General features: G+C 51.1%; 2 protein-coding genes across 3 annotated transcripts in view; one reads left to right on the top strand and one right to left on the bottom strand.

Moving 5' to 3' along the window:
• Window positions 1-8,361, top strand: part of LOC122382842 (rho GTPase-activating protein 39-like) — a 64,533-nt gene extending 56,172 nt beyond the window's left edge. For both annotated transcript variants that reach the window (XM_043368694.1, XM_043368693.1), the window contains exon 14: window positions 7,628-8,361. In XM_043368694.1, the coding sequence (XP_043224629.1) occupies window positions 7,628-7,822 (195 nt within the window). In that variant the 3' untranslated portion in view covers window positions 7,823-8,361. The remainder of the gene's footprint in view (window positions 1-7,627) is intronic.
• Window positions 8,362-8,501: 140 nt separating this feature from the next.
• LOC122382843 (protein FAM183A-like) lies at window positions 8,502-19,927 on the bottom strand. Its single transcript, XM_043368695.1, has 4 exons — window positions 19,509-19,927; window positions 18,967-19,058; window positions 18,622-18,708; window positions 8,502-8,757 (listed from the first exon to the last, which is right to left on the bottom strand). Exons 1-4 carry the CDS (start codon window positions 19,639-19,641, stop codon window positions 8,650-8,652), a joined length of 420 nt encoding a protein of 139 aa, XP_043224630.1. The 5' UTR covers window positions 19,642-19,927; the 3' UTR covers window positions 8,502-8,649.
• Window positions 19,928-20,673: the final 746 nt, after the last annotated feature.

Raw genomic sequence — 20,673 nt, 5'->3', positions numbered from 1 at the left:
TCAGCGGGGCGTCTGCAGCTTAGATGAGGGTTGCAGCCCTCCGCTGGCGGCTAGCCCTTGTTTCAGCTGACGACAGTCACCGTTCCCGCGCGACCCGACAGCGGCACTCCAATCGACACGCACCAGGAGTGATGGTGCGTCGAAACCGAAACTCATAATGGAATGGTGAACTCGAGGGTTGTGAACTCGCCGAACTTTTGCACGGTGTGAATAATCCATGATTAACGATTTGAGGTCGCGGCTTTTCATGCCAGCTGTGGTCTCTGGTAAGAGCTGTAGCCGGTCAGTCGTTATTACTTCTTTCTTTATTGCACATTAATTCAAGGCACAATAATGTTAAATATTTTTGTGTCGTTAAATTTAAGCTTGCTGGAGCAGAAGGATCATTACTTTACCTTTCAGGACATATACCATTGCCCAGACCACTGTTCCACGATATTGCTATTGTAGCTGCTGAAGCGGCTCCGATTTCACCGTCGACTGTCCAGGGGCCGGCCCGCCGGGCGTTGGCCCAGGTATTTATTGACGTCTGGCTGCTGGTCACTGCCCCCCGCCGCGATGGGGCAGTGGGTGGCCAACGCTGATAAGGTTCTCAGACTTCTGTAGAAATGCGCCAAGTGCGTTCCCTGAACCGAGCTTGCTGCATCGAACATCTGCGCTCTGAAATGGGTGCTCAGTGCCGTAAGACGTCCGGTCTGTGAAGTGGATGATGAATTATTCCGGCCCACGTACTGTATGTATGCGCTGACGATCAATCGCGACACGTGGATTGCGTGCTGCGTGCTCACTATATCGGGAACGCGTACCTACCGGCTGCTGTGTGAACATGGACTTTAAGTTGTATCTAGCGTGCTAAGTCGTATATGGATCATATAGTTACTTATGGAAATATTCGCTGGAAGTTGTATGCTGCCCTGTTTTGTTTCATGTCTGTCTCATCGACCCTGTCATTGGTCCCATGGTTTAGCGGCGGGCGAGGCAGGGCCGAGCCACTGGTTCCAGATTTCATTCCATGTTTTGTATGTGTCTACCTATGTCCCCAGTTCGGTGGCTAAGCGTGCGCGGGTCGGCGCATCCTCCTCCGCCCCCGACATCTTGGCCCCCCGCGCCACCACTGACCATCAGTAGCCGGTGCAATGGGCGTCTGGCCGACCGACGCACACTGGGCCGGGGGTCCGGAAAAGTGCTAGAAATTATTTGTGATTGAGTTGTTGATCTCAGTGACAAGCAAACATGCTAAAAACGAAGTGGGGCTGCTTAACCCTCGCCGAACCTATTGTCGGACCCCCCACCCCCTCGGCCGGCCGAGGGGAGAGGGTTGGTACGACCCCTTTTTGCTGTTTCGCCCCTAATGGAGCTAGAGCCTCGCGGAAAAAACAAGCGTGTGCGCCGTTTCAAGGCGGAACGATTGATACCCGATTTTAAGGTCCCAGGTCAACCGGTAACCTCTGAGGTGAAGTCAAAAAGCCCAAGGTAGGGTTTGGTTTTTGGCAAATAATTTCGCAAAAAATGGCCGCAGAGCAGCGATTTTGGCACCATCGTGTTCGCCTGGCTCAGGCGCGTCGAATGGTATACTTTTTGTTCGGGTGAGGTCAACTTAAGGTATTGACCTCGAGTCAAGGTCAGCTCAGAGCCCATCAGGCCACGAACTTAATCGAAGGAGGTCGTATCGCATATCATTCGATTCGGGAGGTCTTCCCGAGTCCATTGGTGGCTTTCCCAAGTCGCTAGCTCAATTTGATCATGAGTTATTGACGAGAAACTCCTATGACCGGTGTGACGTCATCAATGACGTCACGGAAGGTCAAAAATGCAAAAGTAAAGCATCGGATCTTGCAAGGAGTGCACGAAATCACGATTCCGTGTGCTTGAGATAGTTTGAAATCATTCCATGCGCAAAAACAACAGTTTCCTTATTTCCCCATTCACTTTTAATGGTGAGGTCACGTGACCTCGAAGAGTAGCAGGCATTAGCAAAAATTGCGAGTAGGGTATGATAGAAAGATGATTGGTGGTTTGTATGGCATGGCCATTTTTAACGGCTCGAAATAACATTTCTCAAAAAGTCTAACTAAAGAGCAAGTTGTTGTTGATTACCACTAACTTGTGTTTAGGGGTTAATAATGACTGAATTTTTGAGTTTGGCCCAAAAATGTTGACAGCATTGTGTGCGTTGATCAATTCTGAGCTCAGGGACATATATTTCATTTAGATTATAAGCGTTTGTTTTTCACAACTTCCAGCGTTTTAAAGAGCGCCGGGCCTTCAGTAGAGCGGCGAGGTGACAATTGCCCCTACATCATGTGGTTTACTGGCGCATATCTCGAAAAGTAGCAGGGAAAAGCAGCAAAGCACCTATATGGAACAAAAGATGAGTAATCAGAGGCTAGTATGAAATGTTCATTTTTAGCCGCTCGAAATAACGTTTTTATAAAAGTCTAATTAAAAAATTGGATATAATTTTAAATTACGTCTTGCAGCTGCTTGCAAACAGCTAGCTTATCTTGCAGAAAAGCGATGCAATATGTCAGAATGATGTTGGCACAGTGAACAACAGTGCCCTGAGCTAGTCTGACAGGAAATTTCGTTCAAAACGACGATTGGTCAACTAATAAATTACCACTAAAGTTCATCATTAAAATCGGTAAATGTGGTGGCCTATAGAGAGTCTAAATTGTCTTGTGTTTGGTGACAACTGACGACCTCAATTTTGACCTTAGGGCAAAACTAGCATCGGAATCGTATTCTTCGATCAATTTGGGATTAAATGATACCTATTTTGTTCATATTGCGGACAGTCAGTTTGGGTGAATTTCTAGCGCTTTTTCAGGCTGCCGGCCTACAGTGCGACGGCTGGTCAGTGGCTCGGCCGGTCAGAGAGATGGATAGTCTCCCCGGCGCACTCTGATTGCATTCCATAGCGGGCCGCGCCCCGTTCGGTCCGATGGGGCAGCAGGAAGCGCTCGGAAATGGGCGAAATCGGCTGTGGTTCTCTAGGGAGCCCGGCGGAACCAGAGTGGACTGGTTTGGAACCAAATAGAATTCGGCCGGACACCACGCAGCCGGCGCGAACAAGCAGCTTGTCGGGTTAGAAGTGGACACTGTTCGTCGTTAAAACAACACATATCCCGTCTCTCAAGTCCGTCGCGATAGTGGGCCGTGAGATAATTTCGGCGGCGGCCTCTTTAAATATCGATCGGCTGATGGCGGCGGTGGGTTTCCGCTGTGTCAGGACCTGGTGACAGCCGCGAAAGGCAGGAGCGCACACTGACGGGTGCGGCGCACTGGTTTGATTGGGTCGTCGATGACTGTCTGTGCGGACGTGCCGCATCGCTGACCACCGCTGACGGGCCGTCCGGGCGGCGGTCGAGTCACCGGCCCGGCCCGCCGTCATGATAGTACGCCACCGATCTGACGGCATTTGCAGCATGGAGTTCCTGGAACAACGGGGCCAATGTGGACCGACATCACGTCCTTGCCGGAGCCTAACCGATTTACCATTTGGATCGATTGGCGTTCCGTGCGGTGTGGCATTCGGCGTACGTGTGTGCCCCGCTGAGAAGGTTTCATTTATGAAACGGCCCCGCGGCATCGGCCCTTTGCCTGGCGACGGGCCGTTTTCACCGAAAGGGATATGGGTTCGCTGAGGCGACTAATCAGCTGGACGGCGCCGTGTCTGACCTGGAGTGAGAAGTCGGGGGCCGAGTCGAGTCAATGGGAAAATGAACTCCGCCGCGCGGCCGCCGCAGCCGGCCTGCGGCTGGCGGGATGAGTGAGGATCGTGCGGGTGGAGTAACTTTGGACGTGCAGTAACGTTAAACTTATCTTCCCTGCGCAAAGTTTGATGCTATTTCGCACAGTATATGTAAGCCGACTGGTATCTCTCCGTTGGGAGCTGGATTTACGGCCAGTTGCCGTGGCTGCGTTCGGCTGCCTCCCACCACCGTCCCGCTCTGCTCATGTACCGAGGGATGCACCATCGGACCTCTGACCGCACCCGCTGGTGACTTCATCATGTGCAAGGCAGATCCTGCCTCTGGGCTGTTCTCATCGGCACGTACCTTCACATTGATAGCAGCATTTGCATTCGCAGCGTGGCAGGCGCATCTCGAGACTAACGGTGAACGGAAATGTACGATCTATTTGTGGAGGACTTCAGCCGGTGGTTAGAGTAATGTCTTGTTTCCACGCACCTGTTACCACCGGCCGCCGGGTCAGCCGGCGAGAACATCCGGCCACCGGCCGCGCGGCCAGGAAGTTCAGGGCTTTGACCACCTTTGTCGCCGGCAGCTCGCTCGCTGCTGGCCAGATAATTAGCAGGCTAAAGAGCCTCGTTAAATCTAAAGAGCCATTGGCGGGGCGGCGAGAGGCGCTCTTGAATTGTCACTTGGCTCAGTCGGGAGGCGAATATGACAGTGACACAACGGGAGTCCCGTGCGAGAATGATGCCCGGATGGTAACGAACGAACCGGTGCCTCAGCTCATCCAGCCGCTGTCTGCTGTTAAGATCGCGCACATATCAAATAGTTAGTTGCGTTATGTGTTGAGGGGTGGGACCTACTGGAGCGAATCATTTTGCACAAAGTGCATCCAGTACCTACCTGTGGAAAGGTATACGAATATTGATGTCTTGTGAATTATTCATTTTTATCATATTCCACCCCACGATATTCTTCTGTTATCACTCGCCTCCGTTGAAGTTAGTTCGCTGACTCGTAGCCATTTTGACCTCCGTGCCTCGTGATGACCCGTCCCCTCCCCTGCTTCCCTTCCGAGAAGGTGTGCGCTGGAGCGTTCCCGGGCCAATGCCACGCCCGGCTGCCCGCCGACGGCAGTGGTGGTAGCCCTCTCCGCTCCGCGGCCAGCTTCCTCGTGGCTGCCGCGGCCGCTCCGAGTCGGGCTCGGTGCCGGCATTACGGGGCTAACCGCGCCGTCAGCGGCGATTTGCGCCTCGGGACGCGTTCCCGACCGACTTTGGGCGTCGCGCCGACGCACGCCTGCTCCCCGGCGACCGCCAGGCGTCGGCAGTTGCCGAGCAATTGACCGTCGCCAGCCGCGGATACGGCGGTCATAACCGGCCGGCGGCGGCGGAGCGCGGCGCCGCGGAGACAAAATGTGCCGCACTGGGACGCCAGACCGGGGAAAGGTCGGCGCTGGCGACAGTCACACTGGCAGTTTCCTGACTGGGACAGTGTTTCCACACCTTCACTGTCCCGCTCCCCGCACCTGCTCAATCTTTTTACTCTCATCCCTCCGTTCTTCGTTATCTCGTCCTTAGCTAGCTTGTCTCGCCGTTTAGCGTTTCCTACAGGGCTTGTGTCGCTGGGTGTGACAGTCACCCTCACCCGCACCGGCCAGAGCTTACGACCCAGTACGGGTCACGGCTGGGTCAGCCTTCCGCCGGTAAATGTGTCTGCGGGCCGCTGTAAACTGCCGGGAGCGAGATGGCCCGGCTCGGACCGTCACCAGCTGCCGCCGTGCTCACAGCTGTGCGGTGGGATTCAGTTAATAGCGACCGACCACAATAAATTCCCCACCTTGGCGCGCTCATGGACACGCGGCCAAGACAAACGGCACCACATTTCGAGCAAGGTGTTTTCCAATCGCGGATTAAATCACGTATGCGATGGTTTCAAATGGGTGTTTTATTGACCAGCTGATGGCGAATCTGCGAGTTTTGATGAGCTGGCCACGCGCCCTCCTCTGGCACTGATTTATGAAAGGAAGTTGTATGATCACCGAACACCGTTTGTCTGATGAGATTTGACCATATCACGGTGTGCTTTTAGTGATCTCTATATACGAGGTGTGGCTAAAAAGAAACCGGACTGCTCGTGCTGGCCATAAAGTAGGGGGCCCGAAAACTAGCGAGACACTTGACATTAATATTTATCATATTGTCGTGATGTGTGCCAAACGGCATCTCGATATCACTATTATTCTCCTTTCCACAGCTCTTTGTTTTATCGATGACGCTGACGCTGGTCACTCTGGTCTGGATGTCCTCGACCGATTCAAAATGTGTTCCCTTGACAACCTTTTTCATTTAAAGGAACAGCCAAAAGTCACAGGGAGGTAGGTCTGACAAATAAGAGGGTACTTGAGCACCGCGACCTGCTTTTTGGCAAAGAACGGTTTGACGCTAATGGCAGAATGCACGGGAGCGTTGTCGTGATGGAGCACCCAGATCTTGGCTTCCCAGAAATTCCACTTGGTGCGCCTGACTCGTGAAATGAGGCATCCCGGGTCTTCCTTGTAGAAATGCTGGTCGACTGTGGTACACCTTCAGCACGAACTGGCGGTGAACGAATCCCCTATGATCGAAAAAGACGATCAATGTCGTCTCCACCCTCGACTTCGACGTGCGCGCGAACGTTGATGGACCTCCAGACCTTGGGGTCATCACCGACATCCTCACGACCAGTGCTGAACCTCGTAACCCATTCAAACACTTGCATGTGACATATGACCTAAAATAACATTAAAGCCTTGAACAGATTCAGCGTCTCTGATGAGTCTGGCAAGGAGCGTCATGTTCCTTCCTTTTTTCGAAGCTCATTGTAGAAGCCTGGCGGTGACGAGGCCGCCGAACATCGATAAAACAAAGATCTGTAGAAAGCAGAATAATAGCGATATCGAGATGCCATTTGGCACACATCACCACAATATGTTAAAGATTAATGTCAAGTGTCTCGCTAGTCTTCGGGCCCCCTACTTTATGGCCAGCACGAGCAGTCCGGTTTCTTTTTAGCCACACCTCGTATGACCCTGGTGATAGCGACTAGCGCTCGTTACACGGACTCATGAGAACTTATCTTTTGCATTTCATTCGTTTTCCTTTCGGGTCCTCTATCCTCACACAGTCCCCTCATCTCGGCGCGTGCAGCGATTTTTAGGCGCTCTGTACCGCTCACGTCCTCCCGACTCCGTAGCTTCGGCGGCCCTTCTCCCGACTTTTCCTCTCACTAACGAGATCCCGTCACCGAACCACGACCAATCGGGGTGATGGCGGCCTCACTTTGGTCGCAAACTGGCCGCCAAAGCACTGGGGCGGTCCCTCAGGGTAAAGAAGGAGCCGCCGGCGCAGTAGCACGGCCGGAAATGGCGCCGGGCGCTCCGGGCTCGAGCCGAAGTAATCTTGGTTCGGGCGTTCGCTTCATTGCTGCACTGCGGGCCGCGATTTGAGTCTGCCTGGCTCACTAACGCGTGGTACGTGATCGGTTGGCCGACCCATATCGGCGGCAAATGAGGTCCGTTCGGGCCCCGTAGTGTAATTGGTGGCTGCCATGGAACAATGATCCCCATGGGAAAAGATGACGCCGGCTGGGGTCGCCAGTGTGAACTTTACCAGCTGGTCGGTGTGCACGGAAGCCGGTGGTCACCGTCCGTAATAGCTTTGAACGGTCTCCGACGCAGCAAGGGTCTCTAAATGTCTTGGCATAAGTCCCTTGCATAGCGAGGACTCGTATAATCACCTGTTCATATCGCATATGCTTACTTATTTAGCCGCCCTGAACGTGTTCATCGACGCTTGTTTACGTCGCCTGTGTCCAGTCCACGTGTTCTCTCGTGTGTTCACCTGTTTTGTTCCCCTGTGTTCACTTGTACTGTTCCACTGTGTCCACAGCTGTTCAGCCAGCCGGACGTGGTGCAGCAGACCAAGATGGACGCCAGCAACCTGGCCATGGTGTTCGCGCCCAATGTGCTGCGCTGCCGCTCGCTCGAGTCGCACGTGGTGCTCGAGAACGCGCGCAAGGCCATGGCCGTGATGAAGACGCTCATCCAGCACATGGACACAAAGTGTATGGAGGGCGTGGTCTGAGGCGGCGGCGGCTCGGCCAGCCGCTCCAGTCGGGCGCACACCAAAGATGGGACGGGAGTCGGGGAGGGGACACCTAGTCACGAGGGCGGCCGTCGCCGGCAGCTGAGGCGCAGCTGGACGAAGGGGCGCGGACCGGGGCCCCGCCGGGTGGTGTCCAGACCCGCACTGCGGCCGCCACGAGCGATCTTCATTTTCTATGCGAGTTGCGACAATCGAGTGATGTTTGAGCGCTCTGCTCGACGGCGGGCGGCACGGCGCGGCGAGTGTGGCGCGGTGCGCGCGCGAGTCAGGCCTGTTTCTCCGCAGCTGTTGACTGTACCTACACTCTCACGTTTCGTCGGGCCGTCAGCTGGCCCGTCGTGCTGCAGCTGAGGCCGCGGATGGCCCGCTTACCATGTGTAGCTGTTCATTATGCCAGTGTTTATTTATTATATATACGTCTATCATATCGGCGCGATGTTGCGTTATTCGAGTCGGTGCCGTCTTCATATGTGTTCATATGTGTTCCTCGGTCGCCGCCAATACACTTTAGCAGCTGACTGGAGTGTGTTGATGGAGCCTTTGTGGGCCGGGAGCATGCTGGTTAAGTGGTCTTTGATCATAGCCGGCTATAATCGCCTAAAAGACCGCATGTTGCATCTCGTTGTAGCCCTGCCGTGCTTTCAAATCTGAGCTGATATAGCCTTCAACCGCGATTTTAGCCGAAATCGCGGCGTTTAATGTTTCCGGGAGGTTAATAATACGACGCTGATATAGTGTTAATGGTCTCTATGAGCCATGCCTTCATCAGTCTACATTGTCAGACGTCGGGTCCGGCCGCTCAGCGGTTAGTTGTCTCCCTTGATCATGGTGGGGCAGCTTCGGATGAGGAACTCGTTGAACAGCGTGATGTCCTGGTACTTGTGCTGGTGGTGCAGGCGCCGGTCAGAGCGGTCCTGAAACAGACCACCGGTCAGAACGGTCCTGAAACAGACCACCGGTCAGAGCGGTCCTGAAACAGACCACCGGTCAGACCGGTCCTGAAACAGACCACCGGTCAGAGCGGTCCTGAAACAGTCCACGGGACGGTCAGAGCGGTCCTGAAACAGACCACCGGTCAGAGCGGTCCTGAAACAGACCACTGCACCGGTCAGAGCGGTCCTGAAACAGACCACCGGTCAGAGCGGTCCTGAAACAGACCATCGGTCAGAGCGGTCCTGTAACAGACCACCGGTCAGAGCGGTCCTGAAACAGACCACCGGTCAGACCGGTCCTGAAACAGACCACCGGTCAGAGCGGTCCTGAAACAGTCCACGGGACGGTCAGAGCAAACAGACCATGGGACGGTCAGAGCGGTCCTGTAACAGACCACGGGACGGTCAGAGCGGTCCTGAAACAGACAACAGTCAAAGTAAGCAGACCACCATCAGTCACCGGTCAGAACAGATCTGGAACGGGCAGGGTCACTTGTCACTGAATAGAGGACCGGTCACCGGACACAAAGTAACCCAGGCTGCGAGTTGCGACGGCGGTAACATCGTACGAACACGACACAGCACACACACACTGGCACACGGCAGGCTATAAACCTGGTAAACTGGCTTGCCTAGTAATATTGAACGTCAATGTTAGGTACGAATAAGACGTGGTGACAATTTTCAAAGTAACCTCGAATGAAAATTCGGTACAAAACATGACACCCACACATGCCTGGCCAGATCGCCTGTCAGTCACGATGGCACATGACATACAATCTCCGGAGGAACATATGAGCGCCCTTTCTTATGCTCCCCTCACATCATCTCACATGCAGTCGGTCTCTTCAAACCACACCATCCATCTCACCACCGCGTCAGACTGATGTTGTGCCACCCCGCCATTGTGCACGATCAGACGACATCCCATCACCTCACGCTGCCAAGCGTCTGTCCGCCCCTCGGCCGCTCAGGTCATCGACTCCGCCCGGTAACATCGCCGTCGAAGCGACAATGTGTGAGAGAGCGGGCGGGCTGTCGGCGGCCGACCGGCACGGAGATTGGACTGCAGCACGGGGCTCGTTTCAGCGCCAAACGTGCGGTCCAAGCCGCGGCTCGGGGTGACTGTGAAATGGAGAGAAATCGGGGTACCCAGTTCGATTGAGAAGGAGAAAGAGATAAGATAAAGAGGAAACCCGCTCGAATTAACCTGCGCCCGGCTGGGGGTCCTGGATTTCCACGTCCTGCTGAGGGGGGGGGGGGTGTTTGAACACCCCCCTTGTAACTCGGCTCCTGGGCCACGTAGCGATACGCGGAAGGCGGCGTTCGAAAGAGTCGAAATCACTTCGGTCACTTTTTTGGTCAGGTCAAAGGTTAGGTCACCAGAGGTCATTGAAGACAAAATTTCGCCGATTTCTAGGTCAAATGTCGAAAATTTCTAAGAAGCCAACGCATAACTTGGGAACCAATAGAGCTACAGCGCCGCGGAAAAGCGCATTCGATAGCCATATTAACGCCCTTTCTGAGTAATTCTCTCAGATTTGACCTAACGTCAACGGTTTTGCCTGCAGGGGGCAAAAACTGCAAAAATAGCCGATTTTTTTCGGAAACAGTTTTTCTGCAATAACTTTTGACCCAAGCCTTGTACGAGCTTACTTTCACCGGCATCGTGTTCCCCTTGTCAAGACGCATCAAATGATTTATAACTTGACCTTGAAAGGTCACTTTTAAAATTTGACCTCAGGTCAAGGTCATGACCTGACCGAAAAGGTCATGTTGCATATCAGTAGATCCGTATCGTCGAGCTTAACACATCTAAGGCGTTTTCATCGCTCTAGCATGCCTCTATCAAAAGTTATTTGCGAAAAACTGTTAGATACCTGGGGCATTCCACGATAGATCGTACCACTTTTTTCCAATTTGACACCCTCATCTCTCGGATTTTAACGATAGGGTAGACCGGGGCAAGTCGCCCCGCCGAGGTAAAACGCCTCACCGATGTTTCTGGGAACTGGCAAGGTTCTGGGGAAACATCCTCTCTTCTATAAAACGTGCACAATACGATCATTATATGAGCAGACTGGAAAGAAATTGTGATGACTCTTTAGAGAGATATAGCCAAAAATGTGTTTTTGGAGTGATTTTTATGTTTTGTTGTCAGATTATGCATCATGGCGTTCCTTTATCGTCCACATCAGGTTAACGACTTTTATGTATTTTGAACAACTAGTGTCTAACGCTTATAATGCCGGGTTGGTTCGTGTTAAATTATGTCTTCCTGGAGTGCAAGGCGTTGTTCTCTGACCGAACTACGTGATGGGGTAAAACGCCCCAGTAGGTCGCGGGGCAAAAAGCCCCATGGGGCGTTTTACCTCATGTGTTATTCGGACTACCCACTTCCTAATGTTCGGTAGCTGGCGAACGGTATGTTTCTATGCATTTATATGTACTTTTCTCAGCAACTGGATGGCAAAGGAAGTATTTTGTTAACATTTGCATTGCAATAATTTATTATTTGGCCTTATGAGGCAGGTGAAAAACCTGCTCATACAATAGTGTCGTAGCTGAACACCTGATAGGATGGAAGGTGCTAACTTCAGTGCCGTGCCTCCCAAGGTCTAACGGACCTCTCATATAAGATTTAGTCAACTAGCATGTTTAATCTTTAATCTAGAGTATGGGGCTTCTTGCCCCAGGCCGTGGGGCGTTTTGCCCTGGGGTTGGGGCAAAACGCCCTATTTGCAGTTGCTTCACAAACCACTTCCCAGCTGGGAGTCCGATCATAAGCGAATGAATTTGAGGGGTGGAATTTAAAGTAAAATGTCCAAAGAACGCATTGAGCACAAATTTGGCCTTCCAGGTGATGTGGGACAAAAGTTATGTAGCAAAATAAATTATCTGGGGCGTCTTGCCCCAGGCTACCCTAATTGGTCTAAGGGGTAATCAGGGGCTCTGAATCCTCCTGTGACAATTTCAGGCTTATCAGATGAGTAGTTTTTGAGTTATTGTGTATAACATGTTTTGGATCTTGCGTTGCAGCGCCAGGTTTGGCGGGCTGTAACTCTAAGACGGATAATCCAAATGCCAAATGCTATACGGCATTGAACTTGCATTGAAACAAAGAATAATATGCATTTTTGAAATTTTGAAATATAAAATATTTTTGATATATAATACCTTAAGCTTCCATTCATTTGCATTTTTATGCCTTTGGGACCAAATTTTTTGAATTTTTATTTTCTTAAAAACATTTTTGGATCATTTTTAAGTAGTATGCAAAAAATTAGGAAGGTGTTCTTTCTCTAAATGTACTTATTTTGCGTTACCGTAATGGTCTCAAATTGTAATTCGGGAAGAGAGCCTACAAATGGCGTGGTAAAGCTGCCTAGTGACATCACTGGTTACTGAAAGTTCAATTGAAGTCATTTGTGCCTGACTTTTGCATTGTTGACCTTGCGTGACGTCATTCGTACGTCACTAGGGTCATAAGAGTTTTTCGTCAATAACTCTCGATCAAATTGAACTAGAGTGACGGGAAAGCTACCAATGGACTCGGGAAGACCTTGCAAATCGAATGATGTGCAATATGATCTCATTCACCCAGATTCGTGGCCTGACCCGACTGTTAACCATCTCTGTGGCGGCGCTGTTTGTCTAGCGCCGCGCTGGTTGGCTTTGCCGCGGACTCGGGCGGTCACGTGATGCCCGGGGGCTGGCTGCCGGCTGGGCCGCCCGGTCGGGGAGCGGAGCCAAATACACGGCAGTGTGCTGACCCGAAGTCAGCGACTTATGCTGACCTCACCAGAACAAACAGTATACCATTCGACGCGCCGGAGCTAGGCAAACACAAAGATGCTAAAATCGCGGCTCTGCGACCATTTGTTGCGAAGTTATCTACCAAAAACCGGACACGTAATTTGGGTCACTTGAAATGACCTCAGGGTTCACCAATGAACCCGAGACCTTAAAATGTGGTATCATTCGATGCATCTTGTAACGGCGCACATGCTCGTTTTTTCCGCAAGGTTCTAGCTCCATTAGAGGCGAAACGGCGAGCTGGGGTCGTACCGACACCCCGGAAACCCATTTTTTATGCATTAAAATGAGGAATTTATAGAAAGAACACCTTTCTAATTTTTTGCATGTCGATTTTAAATGACCTGAAGTTTATTTTGAAGAAATAAAAATGGCAAAAATTTTGGTCCCAAGGGCCGTTATAGACAATTTTAAAAAAAATATTACGACTTTTTCAATATGTAAAGCTTTTCTTTCCAATTTTGAAAAAGCTGTATTAATCTTTGATTCATCGTCAGTTCAAAGCTGTTAACCGTTTGTTGTTTGCTTAGCTCGTTTTTGAGTTATAGCTCATCAAACTCACCCTTACAATCTGAAGTTTGGAAAATATTATGCAATATAACTTAAAAAGTTCTCATCTAAGAAGTCTGATATTTTGGCAGGTGTTTTTGGAGCCTATGATTACCCCTAGTACCAATTTTCATTCAAATCTGAGGGATGAGGGTGACGGGCCTGGTACGATCTATCGTGGAATGCCCCACCTACCAATCGTGACCTAAGATGACCTCAGGGCATAAACAAAGGTCACGGACACCATTTTCATGTTCAGTGTGTCTAAGCCACTTGTAATTCGGTGTTTGGAAGTGTTTATAATGTCTTTCGCCCAAAAGAGGCGCATTTCAATTTTTTCCCATTGACTTATAATGGGGACTGGGGAGGTCGCAAAATTGACCTGACCTTAGGTCATCGATATCAAAATTCTGAGATATACATTTTGTACATGCTATTGCTCTTAGCAATCGCTGAAAGTTTCAAAGCGATCGGTCACTCGGTGTAGATATGACAGACATTGAAACTTTTTATGAGGTGAGGTCACTTCAAGTGACCTGGTGACCTGACCTTGAATGACCTTGGTCTGAAATTTTCACAACATGTGTAGAATTGATTATGATAAGGTGTACCAAAAACGGCGGCGCTCCGCGCCGCCGTTTTTGAGATATTCGCGAAAAACCACAAGGGGGGTGTTCAAACACCCCCCCCCCCAGCATGGCGCGGGTTAAAGTGGAAAGCTTTAAGTGAAGGGCTTGAAAGGTTTGAAATATCAGAAAGGTTTGATCCAGGTCTGTGGAGTCGGAGTCGAAGTCGGTCGGAGTCGACCATTTTGCCCGGAGCCGGAGTCGGGTTTGAGTCGCTAAAATCTTATCGACTCCGACTCCGGATTCGGAGTTAACATTGTATGGCTCAAAGTCATATCCAACACCTTGCTTGACGATATTTCGCTCGTTGACCTATCAAAATTAGATTTTGTTGAAGCTTACGAAAAAAGCTGAAGACGGCTGCTGCGTCAAAAACCTATTAGGTAGGTACTATTTCTGCATGCTATTAAATACTTCTTGCGATGCAAGACCTTGAAACGTGCAAGGGGCTACTTCAGGTAAGCTAAAAAGATTTCCGACATTAAATTTGATTTCATTTTATGAACAATGTCCGGAGTCGGAGCTGGAGTCGGAGTCGGAGTCGATTTTTGAAGTCGGAATCGGATTCGGAGTCGAAGTCAGAGTCACCTTAAAATCCATAGGCTCCGCAGCCCTTTGATCATCCATTACAAAACTGTTTGTGCCGCCCACAGAGGAGCTGAAGTAAACTTGCGTTTTAAAAACTAACAAGTTTGGCAGCCCTGGTCCATCAAGACACTTGACGTGGAGGATGAGTGAGGATGAGGTCGTCAGGAGAGAGAAGGCCGAACGGATGTTAGCCGTTGGTCACCAGTGGGTATGTAACTACTTCTTTTCCTCGTGTTGCGGTATACCGCAACAATACTTTCAAGAGAGGCTATGCCTGTAGGTAATAGGTAATCAAATCTTTCGGATATGCTAGTTTTCAACACGATACCACTAGCATGACTTTATATCGGTAGGTACTAAGGAAAAGTTGTACCTACATTTATATGACGCATGACTATTATAGCCATGCCTAACATAGAATTAGACATAGTTAATAGGTAGGTATGCGGTAGAACGATCGGATTCGCGAAACATTACTAAGTTGAGACGAGACCGTCCTCACTTCTGCATGGATAATTCTGCTTGCTTGTAAATTGGCTTAGTACGAAACACCGTATCTGAGAATTCGATACGTTGTTAGGTGCCTACATAAAGCGTACGAGATCATGCTGGAGTACGGCAACAATATGGCGGTGCCACTTGAGTAAGCTGTCGCCTCACGGCCGGAGGCTCGCAGCCGGCAGTGGTGTCCAATTACGGGCCATCGGACCGCCCCCGCGTCTGGCGCCGCCCCTCCGGCTCTGTCTCCGCCCCTCTCTCTTCCCGCCCTCTCGCCTCCGCTCCGCCGCCTCCCGGCCTCCCTCTGCCCAGGAGATGACACATCACGCGCGACTGAGACTCACAGAGGTCTTCTCCTGAGTCCTGACCGGCCGACTCGGGACAACAGACCGGCCGACTGGACAGAACAGACCGGGTAGAGCGGAGTTGGAACACACAATCGACCCGCATCTTTACATGGGATTATCGATAGATGACCTGAATCAGTAGCGGATTCCTCGACTGAATCAGTAGCGGACACGAGTGCCAGGCTCCAGCTGCACTCTCACCTGAAGCTACGGCGGACACGAGTACAGCCATGTACAGTCGTGTACAGGTTGATGGTCCCCTACTCTTTATCCACCGGGTTCCTATGGCTCAGCATTGGCAGCAGCCGCCTGGTACCGGTAGGCTGTGCCGCATGACCCGAGAGTGAAGCGGCACAGTCTACCCACGCCGTTTGACATCGGCTCGGGTCGCCGGGTGGAGCGCTTTGTAGACCTGCTGTTGCGTCAGACCAGCGCGGGGGAGGGCTCGTCTCACTGGTTGGCGTGGGCTGGCGAGTGGTGTGGGGCGTGTTGGTGGACCATGGGGGCTGGGCGGGTGTGTATGGTCACTTGCTGCATTGCACATTTTGCGTCGCTTAACAATGGCATTCCTGTTTTTGCTAGGCACAATGCACGGAAGATCCAGCGAATATAATTTACTTTACCTGTGCGTGATTTGGCACGGTATCGAGGCAACCATAGGTCTTTTGCCTATGCATGATATTTAGGCAATACGTTTATGAAAACGGTAGATTGATGCTGGATGTCAATTCGTATTGCTAACTGTCGGCACGTATTAAATGAATGAATCAATCAATCAATCAATCAATCAAACAATAAATAGACATGTATAAAACCGTTTAAATGGCTCGCAACCACTAATAGCAATCACACCATACGTATGGTGTGATTGCATCCTAGATGGATGCATCCTAGCTCGGAAAAGCAGCCGGAGCCCTGATGAGGCTCGAACCGGGACTCCACGCTGTAAATTCTGCCAATGATCCATCATCATTCCACCAAGCTAGAGTAACCGGCACCCGAACAAAAAACAAAACATTAATTGACAAAAACATTAATTGACTTTGCCGCCGACCTCCCGGCCCCGCCGCCCGCCCGGCCAGACTTTGCCCCGGCCATAGCCACCATCCGGTGTAGCTCAGCGTAGGAGTGCTAGACTGTCAAACTGACCGGTAGTGAGGGGCCCGGTTCGAAACGCTTCGGATGCTGGATGTTTATTTCTCGGTGGGAGGCTTTACGTTTAGTCCACTTTTCAGAAAGATCATTTGGTGACTGACCTGTTTTCTTTCTTTGCTGCAATTCATGAGGAGACCGTATGCACCCTTACCTGTCCTTCCGCACCCCACTTGGGAGATGGGTGGTTGCCCCCCCCCCCCATGGGTTTGTGAATATCTCTAAAACGAATTTTTGGAGGGGGATACGATCGGTTCTATGCGACAAGTGACCACACACGCCCAGTCCCAGGTCCGCTCACTCCCTACCCATATCACCCCCTCCCCACACCACACTCCAGCCCGCCTCATCCACCGAGCCGAGCCATAACGAGCCTCAGCGCCCCGGGGCGCGACCTGTCAGCGAACCGGCGGGGACGCGGGCCGGCGGTTGCGTGCGCCGCGGGGCAGGGGCGCGTCCAGGCGTCGGGGACATCGAGGCGGCGCGAGCTGGCGCCACCACGGCGACACTGGACCAGACATAATTGGACACCTCAACATTCAGTCGTTGAAGCCCAAACTGCCGGATCTGCGAGACGACATTCATAGAGGAGTTCACGGATTTGATATATTGTCACTGTTATTATGTAACAGTGTTCGCTGACAGGTCGCGCCCCGGGGCGCTGAGGCTCGTTATGGCTCGGCTCGGTGGATGAGGCGGGCTGGAGTGTGGTGTGGGGAGGGGGTGATATGGGTAGGGAGTGAGCGGACCTGGGGCTGGGCGTGTGTGGTCACTTGTCGCATAGAACCGATCGTATCCCCCCTCCAAAAATTTGTTTTAGAAATATTCACAAGCCCATGGGGGGGGGGGCAACCAACCATCTCCCAAGTGGGGTGCGGAAGGACAGATACGGTCTCTTCATGAATTGCAGCAAAGTAAGAAAACAGGTCAGTCACCAAATTTCTGAAAAGTGAGCTAAACGTAAAGCCTCCCACCGAGAAATAAACATCCAGCATCCGAAGCGTTTCGAACCGGGCCCCTCACTATACCGGTCAGTTTGACAGTCTAGCACTCCTACGCTGAGCTACACCGGATGGTGGCTATAGCCGGGGCAAAGTCTGGCCGGGCGGGCGGCGGGGCCGGGAGGTCGGCGGCAAAGTCAATTAATGTTTTTGTCAATTAATGTTTTGTTTTTTGTTCGGGTGCCGGTTACTCTAGCTTGGTGGAATGATGATGGATCATTGGCAAAATTTACAGCGTGAAGTCCCGGTTCGAGCAGTGGCGGATCCAGGGGGGGGGGAAATGGGCATTTGCCCCCCCCCCCCAAACGGCATAATTTTAACATTACGCCTATGGACGATGCATGGAAAGAATCGATAAATTGTTATGGTTTGCCCTCCCCAAAACTCTGAGCTGGATCCGCCTCTGGGTTCGAGCCTCATCAGGGCTCCGGCTGCTTTTCCGAGCTAGGATGGTGTGATTGCTATTAGTGGTTGCGAGCCATTTAAACGGTTTTATACATGCCTATTGATTGTTTGATTGATTGATTGATTCATTCATTCATTTAATGCGTGCCGACATTTAGCAATACGAATTGACATCCAGCATCAATCTACCGTTTTCATAAACGTATTGCCTAAATATCATGCATAGGCAAAAGACCTGGTTGCCTCGATACCGTGCCAAATCACGCACAAGTAAAGTAACTTATATTCGCTGGATCTTCCGTGCATTGTGCCTAGCAAAAACAGGAATGCAATTGTTAAGCGACGCAAAATGTGCAATGCAGCAAGTGACCACACACACCCGCCCAGCCCCCATGGTCCACCAACACGCCCCACACCACTCGCCAGCCCACGCCAACCACCGAGACGAGCCCCTCCCCCCGCGCTGGTCTGACGCAACAGCTGGTCTACAAAGCGCTCCATCCGGCGACCCGAGCCGATGTCAAACGGCGTGGGTAGACTGTGCCGCTTCACTCTCGGGTCATGCGGCACAGCCTACCGGTACCAGGCGGCTGCTGCCAATGCTGAGCCATAGGAACCCGGTGGATAAAGAGTAGGGGACCATCAACCTGTACACGACTGTACCAGCCATGCCCTCATCTAAATTAAAAGCGTTTCCCTCACCTGAATCAGAAGAGGCCGCGAGTGCCAGCGTTTCCCTCACCTAAGGAGAGGCCGATAGTGCCAGCGTTTCCCTCACCTGAATCAGTAGCGGCCGCGAGTGCCAACCGTATCCCTCACCTGAATCAGCAGTGGCCGCGAGTGCCAACCGTAGGTACTTCTCACCTGAATCAGGAGAGGCCGCGAGTGCCAACCGTACTCGTGAGAGGTAGTCTGAGGACACTCGTACTTCTCGCGAGGAATGCGATTGAACTGAAAAATACCTAATATTCGTTAGCATACACACAACGTCTGATTGGCAGGTTGTCCCAAATAAGGTAAATTTGCTTGCGTTATGAATGCACAAACAGGATAAAATTAAAAATGACCTTTTCCAACATTTATAGGTACAACTTTCACACGATTACGCATTTATATAACAAATAAGTTCCCTCCTAACTCCTGCGGCCCTGCCATATTACGCTCAGAAGCATCACCTGAAGATAGGACAGCCCAAGAAGGTGATCTGACCTTGTTGACAGTGTTGATGAATTCCTTGTCTATTGGCGCATTGGGATCAACCGTGTCATATGGAGAGTTGGGCTTTCCAGCGAGGGCCTCCCCTGGTGACAGAGAGAGAGGGGGGAGGGAGAAGAGAGGGAGAGAGAGAGAGAGAGAGAGAGAGAGAGAGAGAGAGAGAGAGAGAGAGAGAGAGAGAGAGAGGGAAGGTGAGGTGAGAGAAGGAAAGAATTAGGTTGATTAGTCCCATACTTTTAAGTATGTATTGCATAGATTCAACTTTATAATCACCACACTGAAAGAACAACGATCGTCACGCAACAATTATCGAAGGAACACATTGATACTGATCGATGAACAATGAGCAATGAGCATACCTATAACTGATTACTGAAAGCTAGCAGCGTATATCAAGCAGCATTCATCTTACCAACACACTGATAAATCTTGACTGATATAAAAGCCAGCCTGTGTTGGCTATCAACTCTAGCAATCCCATTGGCCTGACTACCAATTACTATGTAATGTCAGTAAGCTTACTTCATAATTCTTACTTTTTCTGAATGGGTTGATGCCGTAATTTTCGACTAGCTTGATGTGCTTCTCTTCTTTTTCGATAGACTCGGTTATAATTCGATATTCGGCCGTGAGGTCTGGTAAAGCGCTTTTCGGGTCCTTGTCCACCATATTCACCAGAGTGTTTAATGCATAAATATGTATGCTATTCCGGAATTAAATAGCTGCGATAGCTAAAGGACGTGAGTTTTTTCCAAGTGTTCGTCGATGGATGGAATAATGGCTAAAATTTACTCATATGCAAATACATTGATCACCAGTAAGAAGTTTTCATGGGAGCAAATTCCTCAAACCCGCCAACCACAACTCTCCATACAAGATTTCAATGTTTGAACAACCGGGCGGGTGGAGGCGAAGGTAAGTAAAATGGCCTTGCGTAAAATATAATATTCCTGATGTTCCTTGCAATGAGGATTTCGAATTTTAAAATCTTGCTAATTTATCTCGTGACATGTTCCTTGAGTTGCCATTTTTTGGATGACTTTGTCACAGGAAGACATCTGAACATGCCCCTATGCAGTGACGTAATGGTTGCATCAACACCGTTTTTATCTGTGCGTGGCTTATGTGTGTGAATTATGAACGCAACCCGTTGATATGCTAGAAATAACAATCCCAACCTTCGAAACCGATCGATTGTGCACGGCATACCCTCATCATTCTGCTCCAAATGAGTGTGCGTGTGTGCGAGTGTTGTTCACTTATTCCACTCTGTATTCAACAGACTCGTCAAAGCTGACTGATTGGGCCGTCCAAGGTGCGAGCGGCCCGCCTCCGACCCATTCTACGGCGCGGCGCACTCATTGTTGTCGGCTGGTGGCGCTCTGAACTTGAACAGCATCCAGCAGTGATGAATCACACGCCCAGGCACCACTCGCAAATTAGCCGCCGTTAATCTGCGGCCCGCTCCGTCATCTATTCTGTAGATACATCTACCCATCGGTGTGGCGAGCTGCGGCTCCGAACCTTGGCCGCCGCCCGCTGGCCCGCGTCGCCAGCGACTGAGGGCGCCGGGGCGGGGCCGGCCGGGCGGAACCTTGACAGCAGAGTGCACTGTGCGGTATCGGTGGGGCCGCACGGGTCATCAGGATGTGTATCGAGCAGGGCCAGCTCGGCAGAGCGGCGTCCGGTGCGGACGTCCGC

This window comes from Amphibalanus amphitrite, unplaced genomic scaffold (genome assembly GCF_019059575.1).
Source record: "Amphibalanus amphitrite isolate SeventyFive unplaced genomic scaffold, NRLGWU_Aamphi_draft 000148F_arrow, whole genome shotgun sequence".
Classification (NCBI taxonomy): domain Eukaryota; kingdom Metazoa; phylum Arthropoda; class Thecostraca; order Balanomorpha; family Balanidae; genus Amphibalanus; species Amphibalanus amphitrite.
The sequence above is the reverse complement of the archived record's forward strand: the minus strand, read 5'-3'. Positions and strand labels throughout refer to the sequence as shown.

Bases quoted from the DNA above. Each gene is read 5' to 3' on its own strand.
- LOC122382843 (XM_043368695.1), bottom strand. From the start codon at position 19,641: ATGGTGGACAAGGACCCGAAAAGCGCTTTACCAGACCTCACGGCCGAA. The intron at 19,059-19,508 runs GTAAGAATTATG...CTCTGTCACCAG, and splicing joins CATCAACCCATTCAGAAAAA to GGGAGGCCCTCGCTGGAAAG. The intron at 18,709-18,966 runs GTCAGATCACCT...GGTATTTTTCAG, and splicing joins TCATCAACACTGTCAACAAG to TTCAATCGCATTCCTCGCGA.